Consider the following 21,645-nt stretch of genomic DNA (forward strand, 5'->3'; position numbering starts at 1 on the left):
CATTTTTGAGCTGGGTTTATGGTAGTTATGGAGAGAGGAGTTCTCATTAATGAACCCTGTGTTCCTGAACCAGCACTTTATACCCCATCTATGCAGGATGATGGTCTGTGAGTTGGCGGAGTGTTTGGAGAATGATGCAGGCCATGAGCTACCAAAGCAGTTAAACCTTTGTGAAGTTTTGATCTGACTCCCTGTCTCACTGGTTTCTGTGCTAAAATGCTGTGTTTGTTCAGGACGTTAATCTTGTGGAAGATTTATCGTAGGTAAAGCAGAGCAATGGAATATAATATGAAATGGGTTAGCTCCACCAAAACAGAATGCTATTGTGAAAGATAAATAGAGCAACTTACCTTGTGATAAACTGGATATTATCCAAATTAATCATAGGAAATATCCTCTTCCTCTAGCATTGCGTGGCTCATAAAATAATCAATTATAAATACGTTGTTTTCTGCCAACTGCACTGCATGGTTAGCAAAGATTACAAATTAATAAACGGCTGAAGCTTTCCATAGCGGAGGAGAGTTCATTCTCTGTGTAAGCTGCATTGGCTAAACTTCAGTGCTCACCAATATTAAAGTGGAGAATTAACTCAAAATTGGTTAGACAGGGCTCCTGTGTACTCACTGTGCATTTTAATCCTAAATGAAAAACATAGTAATTGTGTTGCTTTTTCCTTTCCCCATGAATAACATTTTCAGCTGATGGATTTTGTTTTATTTTTATGGCTTATTTAAGGTCCAGCATTCTTTTCTTCCATTCCTTTTCTATCCCTCAGGATAAATGATGCGGGGTGGGGTTGGGTGTATTTTCTATCTGTCATAAGCTGCTTGGACTAGATTTTCCTAAAAATGTACAGGCAACTTGTCTTGGTCAAACAGTAAGTGAATGCAGCAGTGAAAACGACCTTCATTCCAGGGACCTCAATGAGGACGGGGTGTGTGTGCATGCACGTGGGTGTAAAAAGTCTAAGTCAAAAAATGCAAAATAAAGAGCCTAACTTGCAGGGGAGACTGGACACCCTTTACACTATTTAAAAATGCATCTCAAGCTCTCAAAAGTTACGGAAACCAGGGCAAAGATGGTGTAAAATATTTGGTTAAGGAAGGTAATTGTCATTCCAATTTTAATGATTAGGCCATTTAGAATATAAGTGTACGATTTTTTGCCCCATTTGTCCTCCAGACCAGCGAAACAACTGGTATGTGCTTAAGTCTCCTAAAACTGTATGTGCATTAAATTGACCAAGTGCTCAGTTTCAATTTTTCACATATCGAAATTATGTACAATCTTTGGAAAAAATAGCTCTTCCGAGTTTTTTTTTCACCAACTTTCAGTCTCATGCAGCAATTTCAAAATGCACCATTTTGTTTTCATGTACATTTAAACCCAGCAGCAGCAGCAAAACTATATATATACACATACAAAATAAAAATAAAAATAAAAAAAGGAAAAAAAAAAAGGAAAATGTGCTTGGCATTCACTAGTGTTTCAGTGTGGCAAAGTTGCTTCAGATAATCTCAATAACTTTGTGCAAAAGCTCATTGCCATGTTTGTACTGACTTGCTGAAATTTTTCTTCTGGAAAATCCCCCCGGTGGTATCCTCTGTAAAAGTTACGGCTTCCACAACTGTGTTACTGTAGAAATCTCTGCCTGAAGTGGATGTCACGCCGCGTGTTCCTATCATGTGGGAGTTGTTTGCATTGGCTGTTGTTCATATGGTTCTTATTTCTGTATCTAATTTTTTAAATCAGTTGTGCATATCTTTTTAAAAATTAAGAAAACAGCCCACGGATTACAAATCTTTTAAAAATAAATTCACACTTAGCAGCAGCTGGATGTATGTCAGTGGTACAGGAATTTGCAAAGTCTTTGCTTTTTTCACTGTGGGATTTATGGCTAGATTTCACATAAAGGAGTTATGCTTGAAGTCTTTGCAAAAGAAAATGTATGTAAATGTCTATTTTATATAAAAAGTTAGAAAAGTATGTGGCGTGTCTGGTTTTATTCTGTTGGCTGTGAGGTCAGTCTGGTCCTTAGGACCAGCCGTAAGTTCTTCTGGAGGTGAAAAGGCCTAAGCTTCTTATTCCTGTTGCCTTACATTTTACTCCTCAGGGTGTCCAACTGATTGCTCACATAGGAGAAACTATACAGCGCGTGCATCGGAGTCTGGCCATATAAAATCATTAGAGCAAGCATTTTTTGGAGCCTGACCATTTTTTGGAGCCATGGGAAAAGATTGGGGTTGTTGCTTGCACATTGTCCTGATGACTTGGACTTGTAATGCTCACATAAGCTCTTCGTGTTGGGCTTTATAAATCTGTCAGAAATGTTTCAAACTTAAGCCTGTAAACTGTAAAGAGAAAGAAAGAAAGAAAAAAAAAAGAACAGGAAAAAGAAACTCATTTTGTTCTAATTCCCTTCTTCCTGGCAGATGTCCCCAGGTGCTCCTGCATGCTTCCCCCGGGGCTTGGGTTCTCTCAGGGGATACATGATGTTGAGGAACACATCTGTTGGAAATGGACCAGGAAGAAAATTGAAAGCCCTGACCACAAGCCATAGTGTGTCCTGACCTCCTGGTGTTTGCAAAACCCTCTGTACCATGAAGAGGAATCGCACGCTCACTTTGAAGACAGCCTGTACACCCTGGGGTTCTCCCACATCTAGGCAGTGCAGGATTTTATAACAGAGCTTGCTACCCACTGCCCCCCTGCCCAGGTTCTCCTTTGTTCAGGTGGATGCTTGTTATGCTGCAGAAATGAGATGTTCCACCAGCTCACAGCCCTGATCCTCCCCCGCGGAGCACCGTATGGATTGTCTCTCTCCAGAAGAACAAGGAATACAGCATGGTGATAACATCTTCCTCTGCTGCTTGCAGAAATAGTTGCCCATCACTTTTACTGCCTGAGGAGGGGAGGCTCCTGCTGCCCACTGGCATGCAGGGCAGGCAGTGCCCTGTGGGGACAGTAGGGCAGGCAGGGCTGTGCAGCCCACAGACTGTTCAGCAGCTCCTGTGGCAGGCTGGAGACACTCGTAGTGCTGTGGGTGACCCTGGGGCCCTGCGTGGTGGAGGCACCACGGCACTCGGATGCTCTGCAGTTCCGGGCCCAAGAATAAAAGGCATCTCTGTGCCTTGTTTGCTCTTACAGCATGTGGATAGTGGTTCTCCCTGTAAAAAAGATCAGGTTTCATGCTTACAGCAGCTACCTGAAGCCTCTCTGTAAGCCCCATGCATTGCTTCAAAGACAAGAAGCTGCTGGTTGTTTCAGACAGCTTGCTTGATGCCCTCTGGGTTGGGAGAGGCAAACACACCACCATGCCTTACAAACACAGCCATCAGCCCCACATCTCCTGACACTCCGCACTGCTCTGCTTGGCCCCGTGGGTGCGCTCTTCCCGTCCGGCCTGGGCAGGGAGGCAGGGAGCCCATGGGGCGAGGATCCTGGCTGTACCACCCTTGCCTGTACAAACTGTCCCCTGCAAAACCAGGAGAGGCTTGCTTCAAACTGCAAGGGCTGAGGCAACTCCAGGGCTGGTGATGATGGTGAGGGAGATGTTGGACCCTGACACTGTCCCTGGTGGCCCACCACAAACAGGAGAGCCCAGGGAGCTGGTGACCTCCAGTGAGACATAGCTGGAGAGCCTCCAAACCCAGCTGGTTTGCAGCCTCACCTGCCAAAACTGATTGGCCTCCTCAGCTATTATAGGGGCTTGTTAAGGTGGGGAGGGGGAGAGCTGGTTGTCTGGTGTGTGGTAGAGCACAGCCTGGGCTCAAGGCACTTCCCTGGGCCATGGTGGGAACAGGGCTCCTTTTGCTGCTGGTGGCATTTCTTGCTCAGTGTGGTGAGTCCTGTGCATAGGCTGGGAGACAGGGACTGCGGGGGGGTCTGCCACAGTGTGGGGCTAGAGCAGTGAGACCCACAGTGACGTGCTCTTGTACCAAAAAAGTGAATGTACCCAGTCAATTTCCATAAGCCCTCATGGAGCTTGGTGTGCTCACCTCTGGTTAATGGCTTTGGCCTGCTGGGACTGGAAGCCTTTCTTACCCTCTACATCTAGGTGGTGTTTGCTGTGGTCGTCCTTCTGGCTGCTGCAGCAGGGGGAACCTTTCCCCATGCAGGCTGCTCAGCTGTGGTGTGGCCCTTTGACTCTGGGAACGGAAGAGCAATAGCTTGGTCCTGCTGAGTTTGCTAACTGGTGGCCCTGGGGCAGTCTGTTCAGAGAAGTGTCTAGGAGAGTGATAAAACAGCAGCATGTTCTCAAACCCTTCTTAGCTGTTCTTGTGGAGTGGCTAGCATATTTATATCTCCTTGTCTGCTTCCACTTATAAAAAAATATTTCATGAATGCTTTTAGGTAAGAGGGGAAAATAAGCATAGGGCAGGCTGCGAAGGGGGTCATGTTGGGCAGATAAATGGTGATCTTCAAGTAATTTGCTCCTAGTAATGAAGCTAGTGCTAAAAAGATCTGCCCAGCTGGAGCAAGAAATAGGAAAATGAGCTAACTGCCATTCCTCCCATCCTGGTCCAGTGTGATGCTGGTCCTTCTGTTGCTAATGTTGTTCCCTGCCCCTCCCCCCCCCCCCCCCCGATCCAAGGGAACCGTGTTTTCTCCATCATTTACCTCCCTGATAAAGTCTATTATTTTCTACTTCAGCAGTAGTCTTGCTGCTATAGCAATAATCACCACAGTCTCTTGTTGGGAAACCCAGTCAACAGCAGGGGCTAGGGAGAGCTTGGTCCAGGTCAATGGCTTAGAAAATTGTATCTGATTTTGTGACTGAGCTTTCTCTGGTAATAAATGCTCTCAGGCCAACTGTGGAGGTTGGGAAGTGACATGGGAATACAATAAAATGTTGTATAAAAAGGCAGGGGGAGAGAGGCTGGGCTGGATGCAGCAGCAGGGAGTTCCAAGCCCCTCCAGATCTGTGATGCAGCAGGAGTTGTGTGAGGATCACCACAGCCTCATGGTGCCACTGAGGTGGCTGTGGGGGCAGAGGAAGAAGACATGGGCTCCTTGGTTCACTGGTACTCAGACACGGTGGTGTGAGAGCTTGGTGGGCTCTCTAGTGCCTGCTACCGTGGTGGGAAGGTTAAGTAAGTAGCCTTCAAGACTATGTAGAGGACACATGGCCAAAGCAAAAGGGAGGTAGGGCTGGAGGGGTGGTGGTGTGGTAGGTAGTGACACTTTGGATCCAGTCTGCTGGTGACTCCAGGGAGTTACCCCAGGCTCTTTCCAGGGCAAACATGGTGCAAATTCCTTCAAAATAAGGAACATTATGTTGCTTATGTTTGAATGTCTGAGAAAGGAACTTGTATCCTGGCCTGGGAGGGGCAGGGGACCCCTCCTATTGGCCTGTTACCACAAGAAACACATGGGATGGGAGCGATCCACAGTGTGATTTTTGGCTGGTGCAGACACAGGCCAGGTGAAGGGTGTGGAGGAAGAGCTGCCATCCCCTCCTCAGCAAAGGAGCCAGAAGCCTGAAGCTATCCCTCTTCCAAAACCACCCAGCCTGCAGCAGCAGACCTCAGGTACAAACATTTACAGTCAGTTCAACTTTTTGTGCCCCATGTGCCTGTGGTGGCCCCCTGGTGTGACCTGTGCTGTGATGACCATGTCCTGCAAGGGAGGAGTGCTCCCCATCCTCCTCCACCCAGCTGGTGGGCTGGGCAGCGTGCACGTTACAGCCAGCTGGGTGAGGAGTGCTGTTTTTTTCCCCCCTTTATGCTTCTTCCCAGGAACCATAACGGATTGCCACACATCTATCTCCAACTGCACAGTTCAATGAAGCATCTAAAACTTAATCAGACCCAGCCATCCCTGGCTGGCCTCAGCTCTAAGTCAAACTTTCCCTGGGCTCCTTGTCCACATTTCTAAGGCACAATGGGTGCCAAAAGCAACGTGAGAAAGCTTTGTCTCCTTGCAATGTGCTTCAGGCAGAAGCCAAGACTGAGCACTTGGCCAGCTTGATTCAGAGACGAGATCTTTCATGATGTCTTTAGTTGCTCTGGTTAAGCACTGCAGGGCACTGCTTAGATATGGAAGCTTTAAAATAATAAGCTTTGAATAAAGTCAGGAAGCATCATTATAATCTGTTGCACTTGTTACTTAAAAAATATAAGTCCCAGTTGCATTTTTGTTAAGCATAACTAGACTACTGGATGAAATCTAAATTTGCTATTTTATGGCTGCACATACGTTGTGAAAGCAACTCACGGGATACCTCAGTTTTGCACACGTCAGCTTCTCACCAAGATATGCAGTTTGTGTGTTTTCATTTACCTCCATAAAATTGCCTTCATCTTGAAGCTTAGGTTGGAGTCAAAAAAACTGTGACACCTGGGATTTGTCCCTTGCTAATTCCCCACATGCCAGAAGCGTTTGAGGTGATACAATTGAGCATGTGGGGGCTGCCTCACTGCAAAGCACTCTTGTTTCTGTCCTCACTGCAGGTCTGAAATGTGGACTTCGTCCCATTGATCTGGAGAGCCCGGAGGATGTTCTTCCGCTGGGGTTCTTCTCTCGAATTGTTGGAGGAAGAGAGACGGTCCCTGGGGGACAGCCCTGGCAGGTCTGAGTGGCAGTGCATTTCCTGTTCCTTCATGGGGAAGGGGGAGGAGAAGCAGGAGTAAGCTTTCTTTCCTCCTCAAGTCATTGAACACTGCTTGCTCAGGAGTGGAAGCTGCACTAAAAAAATCCCTCTTGCCTGCTTTTTCAGGCTGTTTGCCTATAGAAGTGAGGAAGAATGAGCCGATCTAGTGGTTAAGAAAAGGCTGGTGTGAGCTGATGCAGCTGCAGAGCTTTTGTGGGTCTGATGGGTTTTATGGTACAGAGTTTGCAAAGGCAGGCAGGATGAACAGACACTCCTCTGGTGCCTTGCTACAGAGGAAAGTCAGTATTTATCACCTCCCTCTTCCCCAAAACCAGTTCCTACGCATGCAGCAGCTTGGAAATGTATGCAGATAGTAGTGTGAAGGGTAGTAAAGCCCTTTAGGAGGAGAGGAGTGGCACAGGGAGAGAGCAGAGTGCAGATGGGGCAGAGGTCCCACTCTGGGGATGCTCTTGCAGCAGTAAGAAAGAAGAGGGGGACCTCTGCCCCATCTGCTTTGTTTTGGGGTGCTCTGGGGTTTTGTTCACCTCAGATACGGCTGGAGCTGAAGGCCTCAGGTCAGCGATGGCTTGGAAATGGCTTCTCTGGGCTGGGCTGATCTTTGACCTCATTTTGGTAAGAAACAGGAGTCACCTCATCTAAAACATATCTGACCCTTTCTTTGAAGGTGTCCCTCAAACTGGGCCGTTTTCATATCTGTGGCGGCAGTCTGGTCCGAGAAGATGTGGTTATTACTGCTGCTCACTGCGTGGTCAACCTGGAGCAGTAAGTCCCCCTGTCCTGACTCTTACTCCTGAAATACCTCACAACCTGCTCTCCTGTTGTGACAGTGAGAGGATTCCTGGGCCCAGGTGTGTGGCCTGCTGGTCAGGAAGGGAAGAAGAGACACCTGTGGGTCTGGGAGGGGGCATGCTCTGCCATGGCTCCATGGGGTGTGTCGCTATGGGGCCATGGGCCTGTGAGTGATTTGTGTGACCCCCAGCACCCTGTTTCCTCTCAGTGGGTCTCTGCATGCTTGTCCCCAGAGCCTGAGGAGAGGGCTCCCCAGCACAGGGAGTTTGCAACTGAAATTCAGGTGTAAAATTCAGTGCAAATACTATGTATTTGTGTGGGGAAAAAACAAAGAGTAGCCAAAAGTTTTTAGTGCTGTGACTCCTGTGCATGTCACCGCAGCACAGTGTCAGAGTGACCTTACTGGGCCTGCTGTGGAGTAATTCCCTGTGCTACCATGGTGCCCTCCCTTCACAGATGTCAGTGCTTTGGAAAATGCTGTTGTCTGTCCTCTGCAGAAGGACAGGAAAGTTGTCCCCTGGGTCCTGTCCCTGCTCCCCGGACCATTTCTGTACTTGGGAGCTCTGTGAGGTGTGGGCAGCCTTGGGGCACATCAGGGTGTGGGAGATCTGTGTCACCACAATTCTTCTTAAATGCCTGTATTGCTGATTTGTCTCTAAAAGACTCTGCTGGCCTAAGCAAGCATCCAGAGAAGCATTTCTGAGGCAGAAGGAGCAGCAGTGAAGCTTCCTGGTAAAAGCAGCCCTGGCATCTGTCCTATTTCTCATAGCAGTCACTGGCTCCTGTACTTCTAATGCAAAGACCTCTTAATGGGCAGGGACAATGATACGTGACACTTTTGCCAGCCTTTTTATAATCCATTATACTGCAGTGGCAGGCCAGTCAGTTTCACAGCTGTTTCTTGCTGAACTTCAGCATCACTTCTGAGGACTGATATTGAATGATGACAAAGTTGCTGTGGTATAAAAATTTTAATGGGCAAGATTAACCTTGATAACAAGACACCTGCTTGTTCCTACATGCAGTGAGAAACTAGATGGTGTTTCTACTCTCAACAATTATGCTGCTAATGCTGTTCCTGTGTTCCCATCTACTGTGGGATTTGCACTGCCAGGCAATTCTGGGTGCCAGAAATTGCTGGGAAATGCAGCAACTTTCCAGTTTCAGTAATCAGTCTCTGGACATTAACGAACCCACTGACACAGCTCAGCTTGCTTATGTCTGGAAGTGATTAGAAAATGAGAGGAAGGGTTTCCCTAGGTGAAAATATAGATATCTTAATTTACGGGAAAACACTGAAGTAAAGACTTGCACTGAACACCTCCACCCACTAATTCCCCCAATGCTTTGATTCTGAAGGCTTGGTGCCACACTTGAAGGCAGGCAGCTGTAATGTGTATACTTGCCAGGCTGCCTGGATTTGCCACCTCTGAGGGCTGTGTGGCTGAAATAGCACGGTGTAATTCACAGCAGTCAGACTTTCATGATGGGCTACAATGCCATGGAGATTGTAGAAGAGATTGAGGGCAGGTGGTTCAAAAAACCCACAAAACTACTATAAATCAGTAATAAATAGGCTTCAAAGCTCTTGTCTGAGCACAAGGTTGTTTGGACTCCCAGGTGAATGTAGGCTGGAGAAAAGAGGCAGTCAGTCTAGGTCTGAGTTTTGTCCTGTTTCAGTAGAGCAGGAAGACCTTTTAATCAGTCCTAATTGCAAAGATCTCAAGACAAGCTTGCTGCTGTGTTGTACCCTGCACTGTGAGTTTGTAATGAGAGATGCTGGCATCTGAAACAAAGATGAGTTGTGTGGCTCCAGTGGGTATTCCTCATGGTGCCCGCTGCCAGATCTGTGAGCCCAGTTCATGTGTCCCATCAAGTGTGGTACTGTACCACCCTGCAGCTTTCCAGTGTGCTTGCTGTAGTACCCAGAGGTGCAATTTCTCTGTCCCTCTAGTTATTGGGTGTGACAGCACCGATAGCATAACTACCTAATTGCTAAAAGGTGTAGGGAATAGCTTTGACTATGCTGGAGCTGATTGCTCTAGGTTTAACTGTGACAATATATTGCTTATAAAATATGCAGGAAACTGTAATGAGCATACACTTTTCTAGCATTAATTTAATCCATGTGTAGCTGCCTGAAAACATCAGAGAGCTTTTAAATATCTGCCTCTGCTCATCTCCTGAATGCACTGGTAACAAAACTAGGACGGAGGATTTATGGGGCCAAATTTCTCTGGCATTCAGTTTCCATTGCTTCTGAGGCTCCTCATGTGCCTTTAGGATCCTGGGCTGCAGGTAACAAGGGCTGTGCTTTGTGTTTCAGGGCTGAAACCAGTGGAGAGGTTGGGTGAGGCCCAAGGCAGCAGATACTGTCCTTTTTCCCATCCAGGCTGGCTGCAGTGGAATCTGCTGGGACACCTTCTGGCAGCTCTGTGCTGGCTGGGTATGAACAGTGGCTTGATGGTAACAGATGAAACAAGCCTGTTCATCCATTTAAAAGTCCAGCTTTTCCAACTGGAGATCAGTGAATCCTGTGTGGCTGCTGAAGCGAAGGCAGCCCAGCTGGAAGCCTAGCTCCCAGTGCAGGAACACAGGGTTGTAGCTCCCATGCCCAAATGGGGCCTTGCAGGAAATACTTTGCAGTGTGACAGTAGCACTCTCCCGCATTATGTTGGCGCTGTTTTCCTATCAGGAAACTCCTGAAGAGCCTGGTGGTGACAGTGGGGGAACACCACCTCTGGCAGGTGGACAGGCAGGAGCAGAGCATCCCTGTCTTGCACGTGTTCATCCACCCTGAGTTCAACCGGCTGCACTACATGGACTGCGATGTGGCTGTGCTGCGCCTGCAGCACCCAGCCCTCTTTGGTAAGTGGAAGCTCAAGGGGTGGAGGGTTCTTAGTGGGGTGAAAATCCCCTTGGTTTTGCCTTTAATTCTCAAAGTAACACAATCAGATTAACTCTAGTCTAATCTGAAGGGACTCTGAGTGATTGTCATGAAGTTTGCCCCTTGGATCAGGGTCTGTGCCCTGAATATCCCCATGTCTTCCTTGTGCACCAGGTTGCCCTGTGCCTTTGTGCTCCCTTCATACAAATGGTGCCAGTGCTGTTTCCTTCAGCCCTGCTGTGCTGATGCTGGATCTTGGTCAGCTGCTGGAAAGCCGTCAGCTTTCTCTTGGCTGTGACCCTTGGCTGTTTATTGGCAGTGGGCTGTGAGGATCCTGCCCGCTGAGATGCAGGTTGGATTAAAACCTGCTTGCTTTAAACACTTCTGCAGGCAAAGGCAAAGCCTCTGGAGATAATTTTAGGGCCTCAGTGTTAGGAAAGTAGTGCAAACCTCCCTTCCTATGCTTTTCAAAAGCAGTCCCCTGAGCTATTATATAGAGCTCTGCTGAGTTACAGCCAACTGGCCATGCCTGACTGTGACCATCAGATGGCAGATCAGCCAACATAAAATAACCTTCCGTCACTTCTCAGATCACTGGCTCGGATGCTGGTAGTCTCATGTTTTGCCTGTAATGACAGGAATATAGGAAATAAGACCCAAGAACCATTTGTTTCAGGGCTCAGGCATCCTGACAGTCAGTCTGAGGAAGGCTGCTTTGAGGGCTGCCTCTGTGCCTGTACTGCAGCTAAATTGGTGTCTGTAGGCATGAACTGGGCTCAACATCATCCAAGCTCTATGGACAACCATTGAAGAAATGTCAGGGCTCCCTGCCAAGCCCTTTTGAAGGCTGAACACTGCCAGTGCCCCTTCAAGGCAGCCAAGGAGACATATGATCCATTTCTCTACTAATGACAAAGAAAAACTAGCCAATATGCGCCTGGACTGTAATGAGATGAGCCCAACAAGTTTTAATGGCCTTCATAGCTCCTTTTCTGACACTGATCAGCACTGGTCCTCAAGGACGAGAATGGTGTAAAGAATTTCCCAGGCACAGCCCTGTTCTCATGCTGTGCGAGACTGATGTAGAGGTAACATGCTTTCCTCTTCCCTATTCTTCCCTATCATGCTGTTCCCCCTCTTCCTCTTTTGTTCCCTTCCCAAATACACTTCTGCTGAAGTTAACATTCAGTGGTAGCTAGCTACCTTCCTGAACTTTCTGAATGTGCCCTGTCTCGGTACAAAGTCATTTACACGGGATTAACTTCAGTTTGTATGTCTAGTTTGTAAACACCCACGAGTGACTGCTGTGTTTGGGGAAGGGGAAAATATGAAATAGTGCAACAAGAAGGGTGCTGTTCATGTAAACCTGTAAACCAGATGTGCTCCTGGAGGTGCTGAGTTCGTGTGCTCATCTGTGCACCCTTTCCTCCTCAGGGGACGAGGTCCAGCCAATCTGCCTCCCTCACAGGGATGAAGACTTCGAGGTGGGGATGCTGTGTGTGACTAGTGGCTGGGGCAAGGTGTCTGAGGGTGAGTAAACTGGCAGGTCCTTTGGTCACAGCTGCAGGAAGGAAGGGTGGTGAATAGGGGAAAGGAGATCTATTGTTCCAGAAATAGCAAGGCAAGAAAAGGTGACTCCTGTCAGGTGGAGAATTAAAGTACTCTGTTGCTCATCAGGGCTCCTCTGCTTGTCAGTACCGTCACCTGGTAGAGATGTGCAGATCAGCATTTTCCTGCAGCATGGGACCTTGGCGCTCATTAGCAAAGGTTGCACTCTGCAGTGCTGCTGTGCATATTCATGCACGTTTATTAGAGCCTCTCACAAGCAGAACTGTCCTTACAAGGTGCTACAGGAGTGGGAATAGTTCCTTTGTACTTAATACATATGCTGTCTTTTACACATCTCTTCCAGATATCAGAGAACTGTTCTCTCAAAGGAACTGCAATTGCTTGAGTTTTGGTAGATTTTGATGGAGGTGAAAATGCCTGAATATATAGGTACAGGAGATGCTCCTGGTGACGATTTTTCTGAAACCCTTCTCAGGAGCCCAGGGTGTGGTGAAACAGTTGAGGCAAGCAGCTGCTGCTTTCCCTCCCCTGCTCAGCTGTGCTTCTACATCCCCTGTGGCTTGGGGCTCATCCACAGTAGAGGAGATACAGAGGAGATGTGCCTGTCACCCCACTCCCTAGCAGCCCTCCCAGAAGAGAGCACACCGTCTTTCTGCCAGGGCTGGTCTGCCATGCTAGCAGCTAGCTGAGGGCTTTCCCCTGGCCCTTGAAAGTCTCCAGCCTTGTAGTAGGGCACCTGGGAGAAGAAAGCGATGTTCATTGCCTGACCATCTGATGAGTGGCCTTCTCCAGGCCTGTTGCGGGGCACTCCTCTCTGCATTTGTGGGTGGCACACCAGTATGTTACTTGTCTAGCTCTGTGTCTCTGCTGGGTGGTCCCAAACTGCTTCAGAACATCACTGACCCAGGCGGGTGACCGGTGCTGGACCCCCGGCTGCTTGTGCGGGGTGTTGGGGGAGGGATGGGTACAGCTCCCAGGGGATGAGGGTGCTGCCCAGCTGGACGTGGCCTGGTTGCTCCCACAGGGGCTGGGGCACTGGCTCCCGTTCTGCAGGAGGTGGAGCTGCCCCTCATCGACAGCCCGACCTGCAGCGCCCTGCTGAGGGCCATGGACCTGCCGCCTGTGCAGGGCTCCATGCTGTGCGCAGGATTTCCCGACGGCGGGAGGGACGCCTGCAAGGTAAGAGCTCCTCCGCCCAGGCTCCTGCTGGGCAGCAGGCCCAGCCTGTCCATCTGCAAGCCTCCTCCTTCTCTGGGGAGAGAGGGAGGCAGCAGCACTGATGGTGCTGTCAGCACTCTGCTGAGCAAGGGCTTTCCAAGGAGCTTGAGGATAACAAAGGCAGGAGGGATCTCCTGATGGTGGGAGTAGGGGAGTGGGCATGAGGCTTCTGTCTTGCCTGGTCCTGCCCTGTGCATTGCTAAAGGCAGGAGCTCCATCTCAGCATCCAAATGCCACCACCCTGCTGAAATCAGGGGGGACCTTCACCCACATCCCAGAGTGCCACCACTGAGGGAGCCTGGCAGTGCTGCCAGGAAGCTGGAAAGAGGGCAGATCTCACCTCTTCCTTGAGGTTTCCCTGAGCACATGCAAGCCCCTCTGGGTAAGAAGCAAACAGGGCTGTGCTGGCTGCTGTGATAAAGCTGACTTGTCATGCAACACTGTCAGGTTGCTGCTGCCAGCACAAGGGAAAATGGCACCTTTCCACCCCAACAGGGTGACTCTGGAGGGCCCCTTGCATGTCTGAGGACTGGTGGCACCTGGACGCTGGCTGGCGTGGTGTCCTGGGGGGTCGGTTGTGCCAGAGGATGGGATGCCAGCAGGAGAAGTGCCACGGCCCGGGGCTCCCCAGGTGTCTTCTCCCGGGTGGCTGCACTCATGGACTTCATTGCCCAGCACATGGTAGCAGGTAGGTATAGGTAAGAGTACCAGAAGGCTCTTTCCTCTTCTATCTGTTCAGCAGCACAGGGATTCATGTCGTCCTGCTGCTCCACCCACAGCACTTCTCTTTAGTTTCCAGCTGATGATGCATCAACAGCAGTTTTTAAACTCCCTTTGAGCAGTAGCCAGCTCCAGACCTGAGCTGCTCCTGTGCTCCTGAAATGTCCCATGGGAGCGATGGGGGTTGTCTCCTAAGCGCACACAACTTTGAATACATGTGAGAAGAGGTGTGCTATATTGAGGGCAGCAATTGTAGCGCCGTATCACAAGTGCCTTTTAGAGCCAGGCATAGGTCTGGGCACACGCTCCCTGCAGGCCGCTTGTATCTTCCTGTACCGATGATTACAGTGCTCATGCAAGTTATTAAGGAGATAGAGTAATTTCTGTCAGCCATCAAAGCCAAGGTGTTGGTGTTAACTAATACCCAACCCATTATGGCTTTGCTAGGGATCCTTAATGGTTGTGCATTCAAAGGGGGGCTGTCTGCAGCTGGGGATGTGCCTTTTAATTGGGAACAATAACTGCAGGGAGTAGAAGCCACATGGCGACAAAGCAGCTGCATAGGGCTCTGAAAAGCAGGGGTATTGGGATCCACATGGATCAAATGCCCATAGAAAATGAAGGATGGAACAAAACGGTGCTTAATTAAAAATAAGCTTGGAGCAGGCACGTCAGCTCTTACGGTGAGTGAATGCAGGCCCACTGTGTTGGCAGCACAAATCCTGAAGTGTTGGAGGTTTTTCAGTAGGATTTTGGGAAAGAAATCTTTAACTTCTGAGGCTTCTTTCAACTCTGTCAAGTGCTTCTGGTTTGAAAGAACTGCAGTGCCATAGCCTGTGTCTGGGCTGATAGTGCCACGATGCTTTTCTCTCCCTAGCTGCTGTGCCAAGCCCCCTTCCCATGCCAGACCAGTGCAGTCCCCAAGGTACACTGGTCTTTGGAGAAAGCGGCCGTGTTCGGTACCCCCAGTCCCCGGAGGATGACTACCCTGACAACAGGTATCTGCTGGGCACCCGCTGCAGCATTTCCCAGGGCTCAGAGGCACTGACTGCTGCTGGCAGTGCCCAGCTCACCGCAGCTCTGTGTTCCCTGCCATGCAAAGCCCCGGCTATGCTTGCTGGGCAGGGTAATGTTGCGAGGAGAGGAAGACACAAAATCTGTTTGTAACAGATTCTGTCTGAGCCGTGCTCACAAAATGGCTGTGGCTGGCTAGAGATCTGTCGTGCCCTTTGTGGATCAGCCATATCCATGTCAGCTCACACAAAGAAGCTTTCAGCTCTTGCAAGAGGCTCAGAAATGAGATCAGCTGGGCTGGTGGTGCCATTAGCACAACACAAAGCTGTCACTACTGTAAGGAAGGATCACTGTCCACCTAGTGCCAAACAAATTCATGGCACTCTTCTGCTATTGGTAACTCTCTTCTCAGATGATAATAATATGATAACAGATGTTTTTTATTAAAATAACATTACCAAGTGGAGTTGGTGACCTTGGTTGTCAGCTTCTGGCGCATACTTGCAGGAGAAGTCGTTGCTGGAGGTTTCCAGCCCAAGGTGGGACTGACCAGGGCTAGGCTCAGCTGTGCAGACACATGCCTTTACTCTTCTTGCTTCTAGCTTGTGCACCTGGAACATATCAGTGCCAGAGGAGAAAATCATCCTGATATATTTCACTAAGTTAGATGTAGAGTACCAAGTTGGGTGTGACCGTGACTACGTGTCCCTCTACTCAAGCAGAAGAGAGCTGATCAGTAAGTCTGGGTGCCTTGGAGAAGTGAGGGGAACTGGGAGTGATTTCTTTCATTCATTGTCATGAAGAACAGCAAATGTAACTGGCTTTGAGAAGTCTTTTTTTTAGCCTTTTTGAGAAGCCTTTTTTTATGAATCTAACAAGGCAGAGGTGACCACAAACGGAGCAGGATGGGTGGGACTGAGGGACATGTTCATATTTGTTTGCTTCTCGTGTAGTGTGTTGGGCTAACGTGTCTCAACAGTGTCTTCTAGCTACATGTAATTCTCTGTGCCCAGTCTGCCTTGTCTCCTATATACCCGTTTACCCCTATGGACCATGGGTAGCAGAGAAAACTGAGTGTTTAGCCTTGTTTGGCTGCTGCATCTCCAGGTGACTTTCTGATGCGTTAGCACTGCCAGCAAGTGTGTTAGGGATGCAGCTCAGAAAGGCTGTTTGTTGTTTCAAAACTGGTTAGATAGCACAGCAAGCATACCGATTACCAAGTAACTGTAGAGGTGAGACCAAAACAGAAGGGACCTCTTGTCCCTTTGTAAGGTGCTCTTAGTGCTGAGCTGATAAATATTTCAAGTAAATACTGACTACTTCTCCCCTCTTAGTACTAATGACCACGTGCTAATAATAGTCTAACATCCCTAGTCCTGCAATTCATCCTCTAGAAATACTCGGTTGTTCATGCAGTTGTTTTGGATGAAGTCCCATCTCTTCAGTTTTTCTCCACAGCCCCTAAATAATTTATAGGTAATGAAGGCTGAACAGTCTCTCCATTCAGTGTGAGATGAGGTATTCATAATGGGATCCAGGTTAATGAATCACTGCAAGATTTGCATGAATAAATGTGTGCTCTGTTCACGCTTAGCACCAAATCCTTGTCTCCCTCAGGCAAAGTCTGCGGGAACGTGTTCCCAGCCCCTCTGCTGATAGAGTCAGACCAGGCCACCATTACGTTTGTTTCTGATGGGAGCAACGCTGGCCGTGGGTTTGAAATCACCTTCACAGCTGTCCATAAGGAGTCGGAAGCAGGTGACCTTGCCTACACTGTAGAAACTCCTCTCCTCTCCTTTCTGACCCCTTTAAAATGAAAAGCTATCCTTAGCTAGCCTGGCAACCTTATTAAAAATCAACTTGTTGGTGTGGGTTTATTAAAAGCACTGTGTAATCCCAGCTGCTAAGCTGTCTCCTTCCTCTCTGTGTTGCAGGATCGGGCTGTGGGAGTGTTGCAATGCTAGAGGAAGAGGGGAAGATTGATTCTGCAAACTACCCTGGCTTGTATCCCAGGAACACCAAGTGCCACTGGCTCATTGAGGCTCCAGCAGAGTATGCTGTAAAGGTAATAAAAGGAGAAACTGCACTTAAACCTCTGCACTGAGAACAGTTCAGAGGAGTGATTCAATAAAATCCTGCCAGAACATTTGTGACACGGAAGACTGTAAATTGTAAGGTTTCCAGGTCACTGACTCTTTGCAGGGCATATTTTGTCAATTAGGCATCACCTCTGAACTTGTGTGCAGAGCTGCTGTGACTGTTGTAAGTGTTTCAGGTCTGCAGGCACCAATACCATCTCTGCATAGCTTTACCTTGAAGTCTGCCATAGAATTCTGGGGGTAAAAGGGAGATATAGCTCATGTTGCAAACAACAGCTGGCTTTTTCCTCACTGCAGTGTCAATACCCCCAAGCTACTCCTTAGCCCTATACCAAGATGTTTGCTTCTTGTTGTGCATAGGCTGTGTGGTAATAGTTCCCACTTGTAGTAGCAGCATCTCTGTAGTTTTACTGCATGTCACTCCTAGTGTGCAGCAAGCATCCAGCTGAGCTCGTCCCACAGTGCCATCTTACATTGTTCAGAGCAGGAACTTTCCTCCCCTGCTGCTTTGGCTAAGGGGCGGAAAACTATTTTAAACCCAGTGATGCTCAAGGGTATGAAAACCTATTCTTTGGGTTGCCACTGCTCTGTTACTGTGAGAAATTGTGGTATGGATTAAAAACAAACCAAACAACAACAAAATCGCCCACTCTCCATGCTTGAAGGAAAAGCTCTGAAAGGGCATTCCATGTGGGACACTGACCCTTCAAAAGTACAGAACAGCAGAAATCCCTGAAGGCAAAGCTTAGGCCTGATCCATCCTCTGCAGTCCTGTCTGTAGCCCTGCATAAGGGGGAGCAGTCAGCATCATCATGCCAAGATGGCCCACAGGCCGTTTTGATGCAGAGTGTTTGACAAGAAAAGCCATGCTCAAATTCCTAAGCATAACCTTTCTCCAGCTCAAGGTTAAAAAGGCTAAGTGCTTCAGCTATTACCCCACTCCTGATGTTTCCTTCTTGCTTGTCCTCTTTGCAGCTGGAGTTTGAAGACTTTGCCCTTGAACTTAGCCCAGGCTGTATTTACGATGCTGTTACTGTTTACAGTGATGCAGAAGAGGAAAACCAGCTGGGTGAGCATGAATACTCTGTGTCATATGAGAAAAAATCTCTGTTGCTTCCGTCTTGCCCACCATGGCCAAGTGTACCACTGGCACAGGAGATACCATGTTCTAGTTGAGGCTACGCATTTCCAAGGAAACCAAGGCTGGTGTTGTGGAGGTGGGTGCAGGAGTATAGCTCATGTCCTGCTGCAGAGCCAGCAGAGCACACAAGTGTGCTGCTGGATCAGATCTCTGCTCTGCATCTCTACCAAAAGAGAGCAAGAGCAATTTTGCTGTAAGATTCATTAAGAAGATAAATGTTTAAAGTAAGGCAGAGTGAAAGCATGGCTGTCTATTGGTGTCTAATTCCACTGAAATGGACATGAATTCTTTATGAATTCAGCTAATTTTGTTGAGATTTCATTAATGAAAAATTGCTAACCTGAGGCATCACTTTCCAGTGCTTTCAGAAGGAATTTTTTTTCTAATTCTTCACTTCAAATCTGCTTCAGTTTTATCAATATAAAAATCTTTAGTGAAATAAGTGTTCTTAATTTTCTTTTCTTGAACATCTGTATTTCCAGATGTTCTTGCTTGGACTAAATTAAAGCATGTTGTAACACTGGCTTTTTTTTTTAAAAAAAAAAATACAGGCACCACACATTTTAGCAGAGTATGATATCTATGAAGGTGAAAAGCAATGTGGTGCTCAGAAGTGAAGATATTTGAATTGGATTCTGGTTAACTCTTTATAGGCCTGTATGTGAGCCAGAAGACAGGTGACGAGGAGATGGTGCTCTTTTTTTAAATACCAAATAAACTGGGTAAGAGGCTCAAACTGTCCCGTGTTCGCCGATGAAAAGTAATCTTTGGCAAACTGCTTCTGTTTTGTCCCCATCCATTTTGTAGTGGTAACTTAGTAATTTGCATGTGTTTACCGAGTGGTGAATAAGTATTAACGTTCCATTGAAAAGAAATCTGGTTTCCACTGGAAATATGCGTATTTAAATGCGAGGAAGAAGGCTGGCAAAGTCAAACCTGGAATCTTGCAGGGGAGAGTTTTCAGCATCATCCTGACTCATTTCAGTTGAGGTATGCCTTCCAGCATAGCTTTGCCATAGGAAACTTGGATTCTTACAGGAAAAAACTCCTTTGGAATAGAGTGCAGGTTCCCTGTCCAGCTGCAGCTATGGGACTTCCAGATGCTATGCAAACTGAGTGCTCTCAAAAGGAGGAAGAAAACTCTAGTAGCTGTTCTCTAGGTTCTCAAGCTATACACATAGACCATTCTGCTGGTACCCCACAATAGTGGCAAATAGCCCTCAAGTGGGGTTTCTTTGTGGAGTGGGGGGCATTCACACTGTCTGTTCAAGATTACTTGTAATTCCATCATGAGAAAGCTAGGATTATTTTTGCATATCTGTAACATGATTGTAGGAGATTAATTCTGGCTGCTGTTGCTTATGCATGTTACTGACTACCATTGTCATGCAAGTGTCTCTTCTGATCAAAACAAAAACTTCAGGAAGTCTCTGAATATTTAAGGTTTTTGTTTTCTAGAAACCTAGATTAGCTAAAGCAACAAGTGCTTGAGGGATGACATTTAAAAATCTTAAGAATATACATTCTTGTTCCTTCTCACAGCTAATCTCTGTGGATTCTCAACTCCCAAACCAGTGCTGAGTCTGGGAAATACTATGCTGGTGCATTTTGAAAGTGATGGGGAGAACAACTTCAGAGGGTTCAGAGCCCGGCTCACCTTTGTTCTTTTAGGTTAGTAGAGAGATCTGCTGCGTCTAACAATGTCTGCATCATCTGTATCTATTCTTAGATAGTCAAGCCTATTTCTTTAGCCTAATCCTGCTGCATTCTGTCAAAATAATTTTAAAAAATAATAGATACTGGTGGCAGATTCCCCTTTCCTGAATAAGGGAGATGAAGCAGGGTTTTCTTCTCATTTTTCACTGAGAAATGAGATGACTAAGTTCTGATGCCTGAAACAAACAGCCTTGTTAATTTTGTCATTCTAATATTCCCCTTGAAAATTTCATTATAGAAGAGAATCTTAAACCTGGGGGCTAGTCTGCTATTACTGCTTCCTGCTTTTGTGTCCGTGTGCCAGCTGTTGCTTGAGGGTGGTGTGGGGTGGTGGTGAATAACATCCACCTTCAAGTGGGCCCTTTTTTGAGGGGACAGTCAAGAGTTGTTAATCTGAGTAAGAGCTAACTCTTATTTCCCCTCTTGTAGAGGAGGCAGGAAGAGAAGATTCGGGATTAGCTACTGCATCAGTGTTGCCCCTGAGGGATGTCCCCTTAGGTAAAGAAACTAAGTTCTGCTCAGTTGCTCTGGTCTGAGGAGCTTTCCTCTAATGTATGAGGATTCTGCAGTGAGGCAGTTGCTGACCTTGGGTCCCCTGTTGTGCACCACTTCCACGGACAAAAAATGAAAGCGAGGTGCACCATCTCTCATTCCCCATATGTACAGTATGTTCTCTCTGGCCACATGCAATTCCTGCAGGTAGCTGGGATACAGAGGTAAAGGGTGGGGGAGAGGCCTGCTTGCAGTGCCTGAGCCTTGTTTGCTCTCTGCAGTACTAAACTCCTTAGGATTCCAGCTTCCATCTGTCTGTGTTTCCTTCCCCCACCCGTTGCAGACAGAGCAGACAAACTTGCTCTCTCCTGCTTCTTTGACCTTGCTGTTTCCACTCTGTGAGGTTATCTAGGAAAACAGAAAACTTCCTTGCCAACTTACAACCGCTTCTCTGGCTCTTGCAGACACCTGTGGCCTTCCCCATGTGACTCCCTGGTGGCTGTTCAAGCGCATTAGTGGGGCTGAGGAGGCCTGTCCTCATTGCTGGCCCTGGCATGCTGCCCTGAACTTCCTTGGAGACTACCAGTGCAGTGGAGTTGTCATCAGCCCCACGTGGCTCCTGACAGCTGCCCACTGCGTGCAGCTGTGAGTGTGTCCAGCAGGTCCCCAGCCACCTCTGCTCCTCTCCCTGTGCTGTGTGCTCCTCCTGCCCCTCTAGGCTGGAGAGCTGCAGATCATACTCACACCTCTGTGTCTACCGTGAGGCTTCCCTTCTGCCCTTCCTCTGTGATGAGTGATTTGGGAGATGGCAATGACTTGGTCTTGCCTATGAGATTCGTTAAAGTTAATTGGACTGGCTGCAATCAGAGCTGTGGCAAAGCCAGAACTGATGCAGTGCATTTGTCAGGGTGAGAAGCTCTTGCTCAGCAGTCCTGGGAATAAGTGACTAATTAGAGAAGAGCCAGAAGGGATGTATGACTGCTGAATAAGGAAGCTGTATGGCTGTAAGTGGCTCCAATATGTTTGCTTTCATTATACAGATCCAATAAACCCTTGCACTGGACTGTGACAGCAGGAGACCATGACAGAGCCCTGAGAGAGTCAACAGAACAGGTAAAAACAAGCAATACCATTAGAAATATTGACTTTGATATATTTGCCCTTATCATATTTCTCAAAACAGATCTAAGTCCACAAATAAAACTGTCTGGGCAGTGAGACAAAAAGACCAGTACATAGCCCACGTTCAGGGATGAGAAAGGAACTCCTGTAACTTGTTTTTTTTTTTTTTTCAGCTAACTTTCAGCTTGTGGAAGTATTTTTTTTTTTTTTTTTTTTGTGCTTCTTATTACTAGCAGTAAAGACTTAAATCTAGCAGATGAGT

General features: G+C 47.6%; 1 protein-coding gene across 6 annotated transcripts in view; it reads left to right on the forward strand.

The window, feature by feature from the left end:
• The first annotated feature begins 3,726 nt into the window (after positions 1-3,726).
• OVCH1 (ovochymase 1) overlaps positions 3,727-21,645 on the forward strand; it is a 39,076-nt gene continuing 21,157 nt past the window's right edge. For 5 of the 6 annotated variants that reach the window (XM_035315443.1, XM_035315447.1, XM_035315448.1 and 2 more), the window contains exons 1-17: positions 3,727-3,844; positions 5,418-5,534; positions 6,456-6,574; positions 7,281-7,378; positions 10,101-10,273; positions 11,727-11,822; positions 12,886-13,040; positions 13,575-13,767; positions 14,677-14,797; positions 15,416-15,549; positions 16,431-16,571; positions 16,748-16,878; positions 17,888-17,981; positions 19,596-19,724; positions 20,199-20,267; positions 20,726-20,906; positions 21,302-21,374. In XM_035315443.1, the coding sequence (XP_035171334.1) occupies positions 3,793-3,844; positions 5,418-5,534; positions 6,456-6,574; positions 7,281-7,378; positions 10,101-10,273; positions 11,727-11,822; positions 12,886-13,040; positions 13,575-13,767; positions 14,677-14,797; positions 15,416-15,549; positions 16,431-16,571; positions 16,748-16,878; positions 17,888-17,981; positions 19,596-19,724; positions 20,199-20,267; positions 20,726-20,906; positions 21,302-21,374 (2,076 nt within the window). In that variant the 5' untranslated portion in view covers positions 3,727-3,792. The remainder of the gene's footprint in view (positions 3,845-5,417; positions 5,535-6,455; positions 6,575-7,280; positions 7,379-10,100; positions 10,274-11,726; positions 11,823-12,885; positions 13,041-13,574; positions 13,768-14,676; positions 14,798-15,415; positions 15,550-16,430; positions 16,572-16,747; positions 16,879-17,887; positions 17,982-19,595; positions 19,725-20,198; positions 20,268-20,725; positions 20,907-21,301; positions 21,375-21,645) is intronic. The other variant, XM_035315446.1, reaches the window with a different exon arrangement.

Source organism: Oxyura jamaicensis, chromosome 1 (genome assembly GCF_011077185.1).
Source record: "Oxyura jamaicensis isolate SHBP4307 breed ruddy duck chromosome 1, BPBGC_Ojam_1.0, whole genome shotgun sequence".
Lineage (NCBI taxonomy): Eukaryota > Metazoa > Chordata > Aves > Anseriformes > Anatidae > Oxyura > Oxyura jamaicensis.